General features: G+C 42.7%; 1 protein-coding gene across 19 annotated transcripts in view; it reads right to left on the reverse strand.

Moving 5' to 3' along the window:
• dlg2 (discs, large homolog 2 (Drosophila)) overlaps positions 1-15,476 on the reverse strand; it is a 179,087-nt gene that overhangs the window by 101,167 nt on the left and 62,444 nt on the right. The window contains exon 1 of one of the 19 annotated variants that reach the window (XM_035625958.2): positions 13,283-13,483. The exons of the other annotated variants lie outside the window; for them this stretch is intronic. Coding sequence (XP_035481851.1) covers positions 13,283-13,312 — 30 coding nt within the window. The 5' untranslated portion in view covers positions 13,313-13,483. Of the gene's footprint in view, positions 1-13,282; positions 13,484-15,476 lie in introns of those variants that run through there. 19 annotated transcript variants of the gene reach the window in all.

Below are 15,476 nucleotides of genomic sequence, written 5' to 3' on the forward strand. Positions count from 1 at the left end.
TCGGCGCTCGTGTTCGCGAGACAATAGATGATTTACCTAATGATCCTGGTTCCATCGGCCTTGATCGCTGCACGGCTTTTCAGAATGTCACCAAGCACGAATATTTGGAAGGGGGATTCAATTCTTGCATGTTTTGCTTTGTTGTGCACATGTTGCGGTGGTTCAGCCGGTCGAGTGCAAATTCAGCGTGTGTGGACCTCCCTCGCTTACACGTTAGGAGTCGTGCGGGCGGCTAAAGCAAGCGCTTGCGACTCACCCATGTGGAGGTCCGGGGTTCGATACCCCGGGACACATGAAAGAGAAATCCCCCCTCTGCTTTTTTTCATAAATCGCACCCTGTAGACGCGCATGGCTTTATATTTGAGACAAGCATATGCAATTGACAGGATCATCCAAGTAAAAAATAAATAACCAGTCTAAAAATAATAAAAAATAATAATAATAATAATAATTTTTAACCTTATTACGAACAGTTTTAACAACAGGGAGAGTAATACGACTAAACAGTAAAAGGAAGGGGGAAGTTCCTCAAGAGAATTGGAGATGCGTTGTCCATCTTTATACACAGTCTATGATAAGGCAGCAATACACGGATAAACCCCGACGGTGGAGTTGCTATAATGAGGTGAATTGTTAGTGCTACAGTAAGCACGAAGATAAACGAAGGCTGTGAGCTAAAGAACACATCTACTGAACCGATTCACGGCATTTGACCTCAAGCCTGAGAGAAGCCCAGTGACCGATAATACACTGAGTGGCATTACAGCACTGGGTAAACTCACCCATGCTCTGGTTACACAACCGAGTTAGAGGTGTGGTGGTGACATGATGTGTATGAAGCCTGAGATGAAAGTGCATCATTTTGTGCTCAATTCATTTCTGTTTTCATTTAATTTAAGGTCTATTGGAGTGGTAGAGGGGGGGGGGTTGAGATGGAAGGAGTCATGAAAGTATGACAAATGAAAATTAACTGGGGCACAGAGAAGTTCCAGTGGATAAATGAAGTGATAAAACTGTTACCCTGGCAACAAATGCAGGCTACAAGAGACAGTAAATATGGTAAATGGCCTGAATTCATATAGAGCTTTTCTAGTCTTATCGACCACTCTAAGTGGTTTACAGTACAAGTCGCATCCAGCCATTCACACAGCTGCTGCTATCACATTTTCTGTCACATTCACACATTGCCGGAAGAGCCGACGGAGGTAATTTAGGGCTCTGTGCCTTGCCAAAGTATACAAAGGCATGCGGAATGGGTGGAAGCAGGGATCGAACAGCCGGCCAAAACTCTATGTAGAATTCCTAGATTACTCCAATGTTACTCCATCAGTTTATTTCTGGTGTGTAGAGGCTGAATAATGGCCTTAGTCCACAGGCAGCTGTCAACGCTTCATACAATTCATACATTTGTATAGAAAATACATGCTCAACGTCCTCAGCACAAAAACGCCCTCCCAGTGTACAGCTTCTTTTTTTTCTGCTGCACTCAGCGCTTTTGGTGTTGCAACTTTTGGATTACTGCTGAGATCATCAATGCCACTGCCCTCTCACCGACCAATCAAAATCAAGAAGGGGCAGGAATTACAGTATTAAAGCTGTCAAAAATGGCTGTCAATCTCAACCCAGTTATTTACAATAGAATATTCAAAAGTAGCCACTATCACTATTCGAGGACCATTTGGTCAAGAGTGTGGAGGGGTGTCACGTCATCATATAGATTGAGGGATATATTTGCTGATTTTTACAAAACGTGCATTGCCTTAGATTCGCTTACTGCCCCTTTAAAGGAGATAATGCACAACGCACAACATAGCTTCTCACGTGAGGTGTTGTCATGGCCACGGAGAGGACCCCCGCTCACTGACGTCTTCTACAGCATTAACCACCAGAGTCGAGATGAGATGGAAATGTAGGGTGGCATGGCCAAGGGCAGATTCAGAGCCTCTGTGCAGATTGAGTGTGGGATCTCCTAGTGGTTGTGTGCACTGACCTCTTTCTGTGGCTTTATATATCTACAGTAAGATTATCTCCCTCCATTCTCTGTTTAAGTCCTAATTCCTACAGAGAGTCGGAGGGAGAGCTGAATCGTGTGAAAATGAAGGAGCACCTGCACGCTGCTTTTTTTGCTTCTACAGTCAAACATACACATTTCTGTTGTCAAATAGTGTTCTTCTTAGCCTTACTTTGTAAGCCCCCACCCCCCACAAACAAATCATCTGAAGCAATTCATGCTATATAGATAAGAACCCTTGAAGTCTAGCTGTTACGTGTCATGCACATGCTTAATGACAATGCTGCCACCTGACTTCCACTCATCACATCATCTTTATTGAACTAGGGGGGTTCTTCAATTTGGTTTTAGATCTAGATTTTGGTTATATTTTGTGTCATTTACATGTAGTGTAGCCTATAAATACCAACTGGAGGGCATACCAATTGACGGGCATGCCAATGGGCCTAAACAAGATGGGGTACAGCCCAAAAGAAGCCCTGGGGGTGGCAGTGCTTAACTACATTTGAGGACCCAACTATAGCCCACCAATAGCGGCCCAACGGCCAAAAGACAGCTGAGTGATAAGGCTTGCATTGATATCTCCTGTGTTCAGGTTGATCATCAGCATTATCCAATTGCAGTAGGTTAGCAGACCACATTTTGGCATTCGGTCCGAGAAACTCCAAAGCTCATGGTCAGCAGAAGTCAGTTTCCCAGTTTTCACATTCAGTTAAACCCCAAGATCAGGAGCAAGACGCTTAATGTGTGCTGCTTAGGAAGAGCTAAATGTGCTTTTAGAGCAGCACACATTGATGACATTGCCAATGATCTCTGTTAAAGTGAGAACAAGCAGGAGGAAAGACAGGAAAACAAGTCTGGAAGACTCTACTGTAAGATCCAGAGGTGCAACGTAACACCATCCTTATAGGTTTTTCTTTGCGACACAAATCCTACATTTTGTGTGAGACGATGAGACACTGTCATCATGAGAGTGTATACCAACTGGAGGGCATGACATCAGTGGAATCTTAACACCTGAATCTGATTGGACACACAAAATCCAATTGCAAAGCAGAGTGAAACTGTCTAATCAGAGAGAGGTTGGTTCCATCGTTTAGTCACAGGCCCTGGAATTTATAGCAAGCATCCAGATGACGGCACAGGCTGCATTTGCATACATCCCCACACGTTCAATATTTACTATTATTTCCTACATCACCAAATGTCATGAAACCCTCCTCGGCCACGGATGATACCAGGCCATCGTCCATCTATCTACCATATTAATTTTTACAAGTTTACAAGACTGATTTACGATGACAGCTTTGGAATTATTTATGAACATCACTTTACAAGCTCAAAAGTTCATTGACCAAAATTTGAGCCCTGGTGGGTCATCAGGTGCATGAAGCTGTTATCAGAAACCACAGTTTAACCACCAAGTCATGTATCTATCAACTGGCTCTGATCTAATACCAGAGCTCACTTCCTGCTTTCTGACATTCAAAATGTCAAATCTGAGAATCTCTTTGTGAGGAACTGTAACTATGAATCTTGAGTAAAAGAAGAAACATTGAATAAGTAAAGACACAATTAGCACAACACATGTTATTACAATTGTTAAGATGATAAAACATGCATTATCTGTGTATGACTTTCATAATGACACAAACACTATAATATTTAACTTCCACTACATATACCCCACGATCTTCCCTGCTCAAGCTCTTTTGCTCTGCATTATTACATGCTTTTGCATCACCTCACCAAACCAAACCACTTCCTATTGACCTGCTAAACAACACGGCTTCTCATGTAGTGTTTTTAACTCTAGTATTTCAAGTTGATCTTGAATTATACATAATGTCAGTCGTTGTTTAAGAACCAATCCCATGCAGCCGTTAGCACACACTGTGTCAGCTCCATGCATCAATGTTGGCTCACCACAGCCAATCAAAGCAGAGCTGGTGTGACAGACTGGGCTATTATCCTGAGAATTTAGTTTCAGACAATTTCAGAAAGTAAACTGGTGAAAGTAAAAGTTTCAAATTATTGTTGGAAAAATGAATTCATCAAATATGCACTTTCTGAATCTATATCAAAATCTAATGGTGACACTTCATGCCTGACACAGAAGGAAAAGAAAAGTGATGGTACAAATCCACTGAAAGGGGAGAATGAGGAGGAGTGTTTGACTTGTATTACAGCACATTAAGGCAGAGGAGTAACTCTGACCTGTCACCATGATCAATGAAGCATGACAGCACAGGGATGCAGAAATATTACAGCAGTCGTAAATATGCCCTCATTAAGCCCCAGTAAGCATTAACAGAGCTTCAAGGATTGCAGACAGAAAAACAGAACGGTTCAAGTACTCGCATTTATTTTCAGAAATACAAAATAAAATAGTTTTCTTACTTGTCCAATTATAGAAGTAGGAAACTAACAGTGTAATCCTTAACCCAATCAGAGTCTCACTTCATCAGGTATATCATAGAGATACTGTAGCACCACAGGACAGTGCAGGATACTACTCAGTACAGTACTCTGGATACAGGATAATACTCAGTAGAGTACCCTGAAAACAGGATACTACTCGGTACAGTACTCTGGATACAGGATAATACTCAGTAGAGTACCCTGAAAACAGGATAATACCCAGTACAGTACTCTGAATACAGGATACTACTCGGTACAGTACTCTGAATACAAGATAATACTCAGTACAGTACTCTGAATACAGGATACTACTCAGTACAGTACTCTGGATACAGGATAATATGCAGTAGAGTACCCTGAAAAAAACAGGATAATACTCAGTACAGTACTCTGAATACAGGATACTACTCAGTACAGTACTCTGAATACAGGATACTACTCGGTACAGTACTCTGAATACAGGATACTACTCGGTACAGTACTCTGGATACAGGATAATACTCAGTAGAGTACCCTGAAAACAGGACAATACCCAGTACAGCACTCTGAATACAGGATACTACTCGGTACAGTACTCTGAATACAAGATAATACTCAGTACAGTACTCTGAATACAGGATACTACTTAGTACAGTACTCTGGATACAGGATAATACGCAGTAGAGTACCCTGAAAAAAACAGGATAATACTCAGTACAGTACTCTGAATACAGGATACTACTCGGTACAGTACTCTGAATACAAGATAATACTCAGTACAGTATTCCAAATACAGGATACCACTCAGTACAGCACTCTGAATACATGATACTACTCAGTACAGCACTCTGAATACATGATACTACTCAGTACAGCACTCTGAATACATGATACTACTCAGTGGTAGCGCTCTGAATACATGATACTACTCAGTGGTAGCGCTCTGAATACAGGATAATACTAAGATACCAGCCACTGAAAGTAAGATCTCCACCACCACCACCACTCAAAATCAGTAACTGTCAAAATTGTTCTGGATGAAGAGAAGGTTGTCTGTCACCTACCTTGCATCCAAACATCAACGACAAAGTTTTGTTGGTGCAGGCAACTTTGCAGTGGCACAGCAGCGGGGTGCACTCTGGGCTTTTCACTATGGGAGACATTCCTGAGAAATGGACCGGTTGGACAGATTCCACTTTGGCACGAGCGCCGGCGCACAAACCACGGAAGAGACGAGCTACAGTGAGACTACGCAAGAAAGCTAGAAAGAGGCAAACGCAATGCTCTTATACTGTCACTACCATATACCCCCCCCCCCCCCCCCTCTCTCTCCCTATCTCTCTCTCTCTCTCTGCTACATTGCCCGGTTGTCTCTTTCCATCTCTCTTACTGCTCCATCACCCTGACCATCCTCCCCCTCCCGTAAAGTCTCATTTCTGCGGAGATTAAAATTATTACAAGCATAATCAGTCATTGAACTTGTCCTCAATTGGTCGGAAGGCTTTGTTTTACATACTACCGATGTATGCACAGCACTATACGTATTTAGCTGGTATGCACATATCAACCAAGCTGACCCTCAAAGTCTTGATGCCCAAGACCAGCGGTGACAATCTCAATCATAGAGGGCTAAAATTAAAAACTGGGACTACGTCGAGGATCAGGGGGTCGACATTTATTATAAAGTACAAAAAGAAAACATATATGCATGTTCTGCAGGTACGTGCTTCCAAACATGCAGAGCATTTGAGCAGCATGTCACCGACAGCAACAACAACATTGAACAAGAGACACGTGTATCCGAAGTCGTGTACAGTGTCTTATTCCACTGTTGTCCAAACACATCAATGAGCCACACTGTTGGACTGGCTGACACAATCCTTCATTACCATGAACACACACACACACACACACACACACAGTGTAGTTTATATTGACTCAATCTCACACACACTGTCGTATTGATCAAGACACTCAACAGAGCATCAAAAGTGTATGTGAGAGTAAAATAATACCCGACAAAAGCACTTTTCCTCACTGAGAGCAGTTTTTTAGAAAAGAATGAAATGATACTTTGAGCTGTTTTTGATTCAGATTGGGAAATACACCGAGACGATGGATTTGCAGATGATGAAAACAAACAATCTAATAATGGCAGCTTAATTCCTTAACCTTACTCCGCCTATCCATTCAACATCTGTGATGTTTATGAGTCATTTATACCAAAGTCTCTGGAGTTGTCCTCAAACTGCAACCGTTTGATTTATACAATGTTGCACAGTGAAAAAAGCCTTGACAATTTCCACATTATATCAAAGAATTAGAATGACTTAACATCATTACATGACTCAAGTATGGCAAGGCACGCTCAGAAACTGTATTTCCTCACAGGACTCAGGCGGAACTTAGAAAGGAAGAGAGGAGAACTTCAAACTGCTAAATTCAAAAGCAGGAGCAAACACTTGAACAGACAAGGGCCTGATGCTTAATAAGGAATATGAATTACATCTACAATCTGATGTTATATTTACTATGCATTCACTCTGGATCTTCTAAAACATGCTGGCAACTTATGGAGAGAGGGAGTTTGGCTGATTTGTATGGGATTAACCATCACAGATGCTCTGGTCATATTTGATCACGCACTGTCATATTTTTGAAATGAAATGAAAGTGCATAATCTCTAGAAGTAGCATATGTGACCGCTAAAAGCTATCACTTTCCTCCACACCCTGCTGGGTCTTACTTCATGCCTTAGTCAGAATTAAATGCACAAACAGTGACTTAGCTATGTACTCGACTATAAAGTGACGTTTAACATGCGTGCACATAGCTGTAATGTGAGCATAAAGCAGACCAGGCAACTACAAGCAGTTATTTCCGTTTCTGCTCATCTTTTTACTTATTTGGGTATCAAAAAATACATTTATATTGATTTACCATTAGTGTCAAACCCTTTTCAAACATGTTGGCAGGATCTGCGTGATCTCTCCCGCCCACAGTGTGGTGTTGTCTGGATGCACCACTAGATGGCGCTGTAAGACTGAGAATAGTATACTGTTCCAAGTGAAAGAGCCGTTAACTGAAAACTCAATTACAACCCACTTTTTAATTAAAAATGGCTGAGGTCAATGAGGATTAATTTCTCAGGGAGCCTGTGGGACACAACTCCACGGCACATCTCATGAAGATATAGCAATATCTCATAAATGGACTGTATTTATATAGTGCTTTTCTAGTCATATAGTCCACTCAAAGCGCTTTACGGGAAAGTCACATTCACCCATTCACACACATTCGTACAGCGCTGCTATTTATCGCACATTTTTCTGTCACAATCATACACATTCATACACTGTCAGAAGCAAGTTAGGGTTAAGTGTCTTGCCCAAGGACACAACGGCATGTGCACTGGCGGATGCTGAGATCGAACCGCCAACCTTTGGGTTGGAGGACGAACGACTCTACGTCCTGAGCCACAGCCATATATGTCCATATATGCATATGAGTGTAACCCACCACTCCACTGTAACTCCTTAACTGAAGCACTTTTTACCTGAGCATCTACACATCTACATCATATATGTCCCAAATTCATATCAATTCTAACAACAAATATCATTTCCATCTTATTTGTTACATTAAAATACCTCCACCACTGCAGAGCCCATGATTCAGTGACAAGTAGCATGTGGAATCCAAAGTGTGAACTGAGCTCTGCGCTCTGTGGCTGACAGATGATTTTCACACACAACACTTCCTCCACACTGGCTTAACGATCCGTTCACAAATATAGCCATCCAAGAGGAAGCATGCGTGGTCACGCATCCACGGAGTGTAGCCATGTTCTTTCACACTGCGAGAGACCCTGATGAAACACGCGTTGTCCTATACATTGCAGGGCGTCCCGGTGTCACACTGTACCATTGTGTGTCATAATTAACAGTTTTTGCACCAGCAGGGTGCCAGAGTGCACAGAGGAATACATGCGCTCTGGACACACACAAAACATGTCACTTATTTGGATGAATTCAGTGCTGCTTTGGGTCTGCACGAGAAAAATACAGATGATTTTCTTATTCTGACAGGCAGATGCTTTCATTTGAAGAGATAGAAATATTTTTGTTAGTGGCAACTGATAATGTCTCTGTTCTGGGAGAAGGACGTGAGTGAAAACAGGGTGGAGGGGTGCATTTTGGCATTTTGTTCCCAATGCGAGAAAACTAAATGTGACAAAGGTAAATATGTTACTGTAAAACAACATGACAGAAATAAGGCCTGGGTCTCTTAAAAATACCTACTGAATATTCTTCAGTATATGCTAACTGGGTTAAAGACACGGATGACCAAAATGCTGGGGCAGTGGCTTGTTTTCCCCTTCCCTCATTGAAACAATCTCACCTTTCTTTCTCTCCGACATTTCTACCTCTTAAGTTCCCCTACATCCAGTCCAGAAAACCAGGAGAAGGGGGGGGGGGCTTTCCCCTCCAAACAATGCCAGCATTCTGACAAGAGAAAGGACGAGGCGGAGGGAGAGACAGAGAGAGAGAAGACAGAGAGGCAGCCAGAGACAGGAAGCATGAATGGGCCAGAGGCCACTTGATTGGCTCTCACAAAGAGAGGCCGTGGGACCAAAACAAGACGAGTCAACATGTTTTTCCCTCTCGTTATCACAAACTGTTCCCGGGAACAAATTAGACACAATCAACTGGCTGGTAAAAAAAAGACAGTATGATTCGGGTTTTTCAAGATAAAAAAAGAGAGTCAAGAGAGCATCCATCTTGGCCACGTCTAAACAACAACAAGGACTCCTTCAGCTGTTCAACGACAATGTACCCAAGCCACAGACCAAGGAGACTTTCAGCATTACAAGACACAGAAAACATGTGGCCGGCTAATATCAGTAAACCGTCCCAGTGTTTTATGATGATTTACATCACGTGTAAAAAGATACATTTATGATATGATACCTTAATCCCACATATGGGGGTAAAACACAAAAAGCGTTTACATAAAAAGCTGAACTACAACAAAACCAAAATAAAACATACATTCAATCAGAATTTCCCTGTGGCCATTAGTTTTATCCAACAACTCCTCCAACTCATACGACGAACTATGTTGAATGTTGTAAAAAAAAAAGCGCCTCTACTGGTGACAGGGGGTACGCCACAAAGACTTTTTACCACCTCTGAGCATTGTGGGGCTTTATTTGATTTACCAGAAGATGGTTGATGAACTTCTGAAGGTCAGGGTGATGGTTAGGGTGACGTGGCAGAGATCAGCACGATCACTTTACAGAATTTAAGCAAATCCATTTACACAAGTAAACGTGACGGACTTACCAGGTGCACTGCTGACCTCTAGTGGCCGTGTACATAATGGCCGCTAGAGGTCTGCTGCCTTTAAAACGACCATATATGTCACAAGACCCTGCTTTAAAAACAACCTATCTGGTCGCATGAGTTTTATCCGACATCAACAACAAAGTAATCACTGACATCTGGCAATGTAGAAGAAACACGAGCCGACAGGATCAGCCAGGTTATATGCAAACTAACAGTTCATGTAGATAAACTAATCCACGACCATTACGGTCCCATTTTTTACACTTTGTTTTAGGTTTTGATGCTCAAAACATGACATATTTGTAGTTTTAAGGACAACAAACAGTATCAGGGTAGTTTCACATCTCGTCTCCCTGAGGCGTCTCTCTTTAGCTCTAACAAGAAAATGCTTTGGTCGTGGTGGACCCCTGTTTTCTGAGTGATACAAGGCCAGGACAAAAACATGACTGTAGCCTACTACTGTACTGTAGCTTGGGGAAAAAACACACAGTCAAATGTGGATTAAAACGCTCTGACAGGATTTTAGTATGGAGTTGTACACCAGAGCCTTTACATTGGTTTTGGTGCAAACCCCTGGATCATCTGACAGATGCCCCTGACTCTTCTCAACTGCTAGACCCTCTGGACCGTGTGCAGGTTTGGTTTGGTAGAGGCAGGTGGATGGAGGGGAGCCCAGCAGCATGACGGCAGTCTACATGGGGCAGGGTTTCTGCTATGTTCATTTTGTGGCGGCAACCCGCCAGCGCAAAATTACTGCTGCCCCTCCTACATAATTATATATATATATATATATATATATATATGCAGTAAATGCGGGAGGTTTATTAGCTGCACGTCGAGTCTGAACAAACATTTAAGACAGCATGACATTGATTTTGAGCAGTGGAGCTACAGTGTAGGTTTGTTGTGCTGCGGTCTGAGTGTGACTGTGGCAGTCTGCTGATCTTTAACATGCAGTTAGATGTTGTGCCCTGATGCACTTTGGTATCATCTTTTTCCCCTTTTGCTGCTCTGATGAACTTATTTTCCTGTGGAATGTGTATTGTAGATAGTGTTTAATTTGACTTGTAAATAAATATATGAACTTAATGGATCCCAAACTGGGAAATTCCTGTGTTGCAGCAGCAGGTATCTGTCACACAACACACTTTACAAAAGTATATTTTAAAATATGACAAATCCAAATGTTAAAATATAAGAACTGCAAAACTATACAAGTATGAGGAATATAAATATAAATAATGTGCATAATATTAATGCAAGTGTGTAATCAGTTACCAGTAATGTGCACAAGACGATGACATTCGAGTCCAGAGTGTGTCTGTCAGACAGGTGAGGTGTTGTACAGTCTAATCGCTTGTGGCAGGGAAGTTTTCCGATAAGAACCAGTATTGATGAGCAGAATCGGAATCGATAAAATTCAAACGATACCCATCCCTCGGACAGAGACAGCGAGAGGAAGGTAGATTTAACAGTTTAAACGAACATTCACAAGTTATTCTCTATGGATATTCTCCCGACAGCCAGTTTACTACACTTGCACGACACTGCCCCCGCTGCTGACAAAAATCCTAGAGGAATATGGAGCTAGAACAGTGACAGTAAACTGAGGTATTAAATTCAATCTGTAAATTTTTTCTTGATGTCTGTCTTTTTTCGATGACAGTTTTTCAAAACATTTTTAATACATTCGTTTACTGTCACCGTTCTAGCTCCGTAGAGGAAAAACTGTGGGGGAAATTAGTGGAAAATGAACTTGAGCAGCAGCTACTGAGATACAAAGCCACTTTGGAGGTCGGAGTCCAGGTGGCGGACTTCACCCCTTAAAGGTACAGTTGGCGATTCTGGAGAAGTCCCGCCTCTCTCTCTGTCGTCGATGTGATTTCACTGCACTGACTGAGACTCAAACCAGCGACGCAATAACCACTAGGCCAACACCCTGGAGTCGTAGCATCGTCCGCTAGCACGTCTCTCAAAGTGTCGACGAGTGATGTTGACAAACTGCACGCTCGGTGTCGTGAGGTGCGGTCCGCACCATTTGCTAACGTTAGTTAAGGTGGATGAGTGACAGCTGAACTGGTACCACAACAAGGTCGTTTAGGGCTATTTCGACTTTGATCTCGACATTTCCTCTTTTCTTCTCCTAGTTGTATTTCGACTTTATTCTCAACATTTCGACTTTATTCTCGAAATGTTACATAAATAAACAAAATCTTCCCCCTCCATTTTTTCCATAGAAAGGAGATGAACCAACCACCCAGAGTTTGTTTTTTTCCGGTCCACATACAGAACTGACAGTGAGGAAATATTTGCAGATTTTTACAAACATATATTGCTTTAGAGTCGCCTAATGCCCGTTTAACTCTTAGTGAGTTAAACTGCATGTTTGCAGTCCCCACACAGTCACAGTCACAGGTGGTTTTCAGTCCAAGTATAACTAAACAACACAACCGATAAAACCAAACCCTTAATACAGCAAGAAAAAAGTGATCCAATGATTCATGGAAGACTAATGTTAAAAAGAAGAGCTGAAAGGAGTTGGAGGCCAAACAAAACACTAGGTTAGCTAACACAGGTGGCCTTAATAGAGGGAATACAAATCCAGCAGATTGAAGCTAAACACACATTCACCCACGGAATCCTGCAAGACTTGGAGGTGGGCTGTGCCGGGGGGCAAGGCCGTTTCACTGTCACGTCACAGAGTGTGTTTCTCTGTGAACTGAGCATGTTGGTACCTCCATTGCATGTATTCACTGGAGCACATAATCAAGACATACGTGTAAACCTCTCAAATCTCTTGTACATGCTGGCAACACTACAATAAGTTCTGAATTGTCGCTTCAGTGAATGAGATGGAAAATCTGCCCCTGTCACAAATCATACGTGTGAGAACGACTGTGACTCGAGTCAGTACTTGATCCAATAAGTTCGCCACCTAAAACGTGCAGTGCACACACTTTTTTTTAATGCTGATGAACTACCAATATTTCTTTTTCAATTAACCAACTGAGGGTTCTCTTGCTAAATGTCAGGAACGATGAGAGTGGTCCACCTTCGACCTAGAGCCTTCTGTCTGTGACACCTGACACACACACGTACAGCGTGAAACTCTGGAGTACCACATTCGCCACAGACACTGTGAATTTATGAACAGTCGGTGGCAATATTATATAAATGACTATTACATTTCCAGCTGGTTAATTGAGCATGTGTTGCTGCAGATTGTAGCACACCTACACGTACAGCAGCTCACCACTGACATCTACATGCATGAATGATTCAGTGGCTGAGGTCTACAAGCCTGAATGGTGCAACCTCACAGTGGTAAGATATCAGGGACAGACTTTGCTGCAGTTTTCTGCTAGTTCAACCTCCTTAGCACCCTAGACTGCAGTGTGAGCCGGCAGCGACACGCATGCACACAGGCACACACGCACAAAAACACACGCACACACAGATCTAGAGTTTCTCCCCAACAAATCACTTGTAAATGCCAAATAACGGCCTTAAAGTCTTTCCTTACCTCCACACTTTTTTCCTTCTCCTCCTGCATGCCTGTGTATGAAGCTGGTGTTTGACTATGTGTGTGTCTGTGTGTGTGTGTGTGTGTGTCTGTTTGAGTGTGTGGAGATTCCACCTGCTATCTCCCTAGCTGGGAAGTGCTCTCTCCAAACTACTCCCTGCTCTCCGGGCAGCACTCAGACTAACTGCTCATTGTGCCTGTGTGTGTCTGTGTGTGTGTCTGTGTGTGTGTGTGTGTGTGTGTGTGTGTGTGTGTGTGCGTGTGTGTGTACACGCGCGCACAAGCGTTGTCAGGGGCTGTGGGACAGCAATGAATTGCTTCCCCATCGCTGCATCGGCAACTGCGGCAAACAAGTTCCCTCCCACACCCCACCCCTCTGTAGAGGGATCAGCCAAGAGGGAACCACAGGCTGGACAGACAGTGCTGCAGCACGGATGCCTCTCGAGGTGACACACACACACACACACACACACACACACACACACACACACACACACACACACACACACACACACACACACACACACACACACACACACACACACACACACACACACACACACACACACACACACACACACACACACACACACACACACACACACACACACACACACACACACACCAGGGGCTGTGAGCAGTGGCTGAGTGTTACCCTATAGCAACAAGAGTTGCACACAGTGTCGACCGGGTGCTGTACATCTTGTACAAAGCTGTGTCACTACACGGTATTGTCTGTTTAATAATATCAGTCTGGCAAAGAAGAAACGTAACCTAATGCAGCATGCATACTGTGTGATTAGGTGGTGACAGCAAACTGGATGCTCACTGTTCTCAATAGAACAAAGGTAAACTCTGCCAACATGTGAATCCCCTCGGCTGTCATCGTACATGAAACCGGCCTTTTGCCTGTTTGTGCACCTAAACATTTTTTATCACAGCGTTGTGTCAAAAGTTTTTTTTCTCATCCACTGCAAAGACAAGACTAGACCCAACAGATATATTGGTTGGCCAGTAATATCGGCCGATATGAGCCATTCACAGATATACGGTATCTGCGCTTATGTTTACGATATTAGATTTTTTAATGTACAGAATATAAAAATACATAATTTACATGAAATAAATAGTTTATTTTCTTAATTTATTTTCTATATATTTGGTTGTATTTGTGTTTTCTTTTCATTTATAGCCATTTATGATTTTGTTTATGGTTAAACTAAAATATCAAGCCTCAATCAACATCTTACTCGCCAACATGCTTTTGATTTAACAATTAGCTGTGATTAGGAAGTATCTGAACATCGAAAATAACTAATGGAAACAGAAGGAAGAAAGGTGCACACACAACACTACTGTTGGGCGACAGAAGATGCATGTGAGTCGAGTGCTATGACACAAAAGATGAAGTGTGTCTCGAGACCGTCTCAGAGGAGAGTTTGAAGCCATTGTAACTGTTAACCACAACCGCACGATGGAAGATTGAAGGTTGGTGAATTGCTTCAGTGTGGGAGAGAGAGCACTCTGCTCTTCTACCCATGCACACAGACCACACACTGTGGCTCTGTGTAATTTCACCAGTTGTCATTCAGCAAACTGCAGCGCTGTTCGAACAACGCAGGAATCACAGCGGCGAGCAGCCCAGGGCACGTGTTAACTTTTGACGCAGGTAAGAGCCGAGCACATTTGTCACCGGATGAAAGAACGCAAACGCTGCCAACGCTGCACAACCGAGCAGCACTGTGTGGGAGAGACACTGTGTTGGTCACCAACTGTACTACCCTGGTGGGTCTGCAGTATACTGCGCACACACACACACACACACATAGTGAATATCAGTGATGATCAATGTGCACAGAAAGTAACAGGACCGTGACTCTTGTTAAAGGTACAATAAGCAACATTTAGCATTCTTCTCAAATAAACATACAAGGCTGTTTTACCTCAGAGCCTGAAGGAGCCCACGTGTATTTGCTGGTAATGCTCCAGTCTGAACTACTCACATTCATGCACTCCTGCTTGGTTTCAGATTCTCCAGAACTTTTTCATTTGTGCCGTGGTGCGGTGGGTTTGAGAAGAAAAGAAAACGCTGAGGTGAGGAACGCCAACTACGTCTCATTAAAAATAAATAATAATCAAATTATTGACCAATAAGGACAAACAAAAATGAAATGTCTTCACAAGTGAAATGGAG

Source organism: Scophthalmus maximus, chromosome 2 (assembly GCF_022379125.1).
Source record: "Scophthalmus maximus strain ysfricsl-2021 chromosome 2, ASM2237912v1, whole genome shotgun sequence".
Taxonomy (NCBI): Eukaryota; Metazoa; Chordata; class Actinopteri; order Pleuronectiformes; family Scophthalmidae; genus Scophthalmus; species Scophthalmus maximus.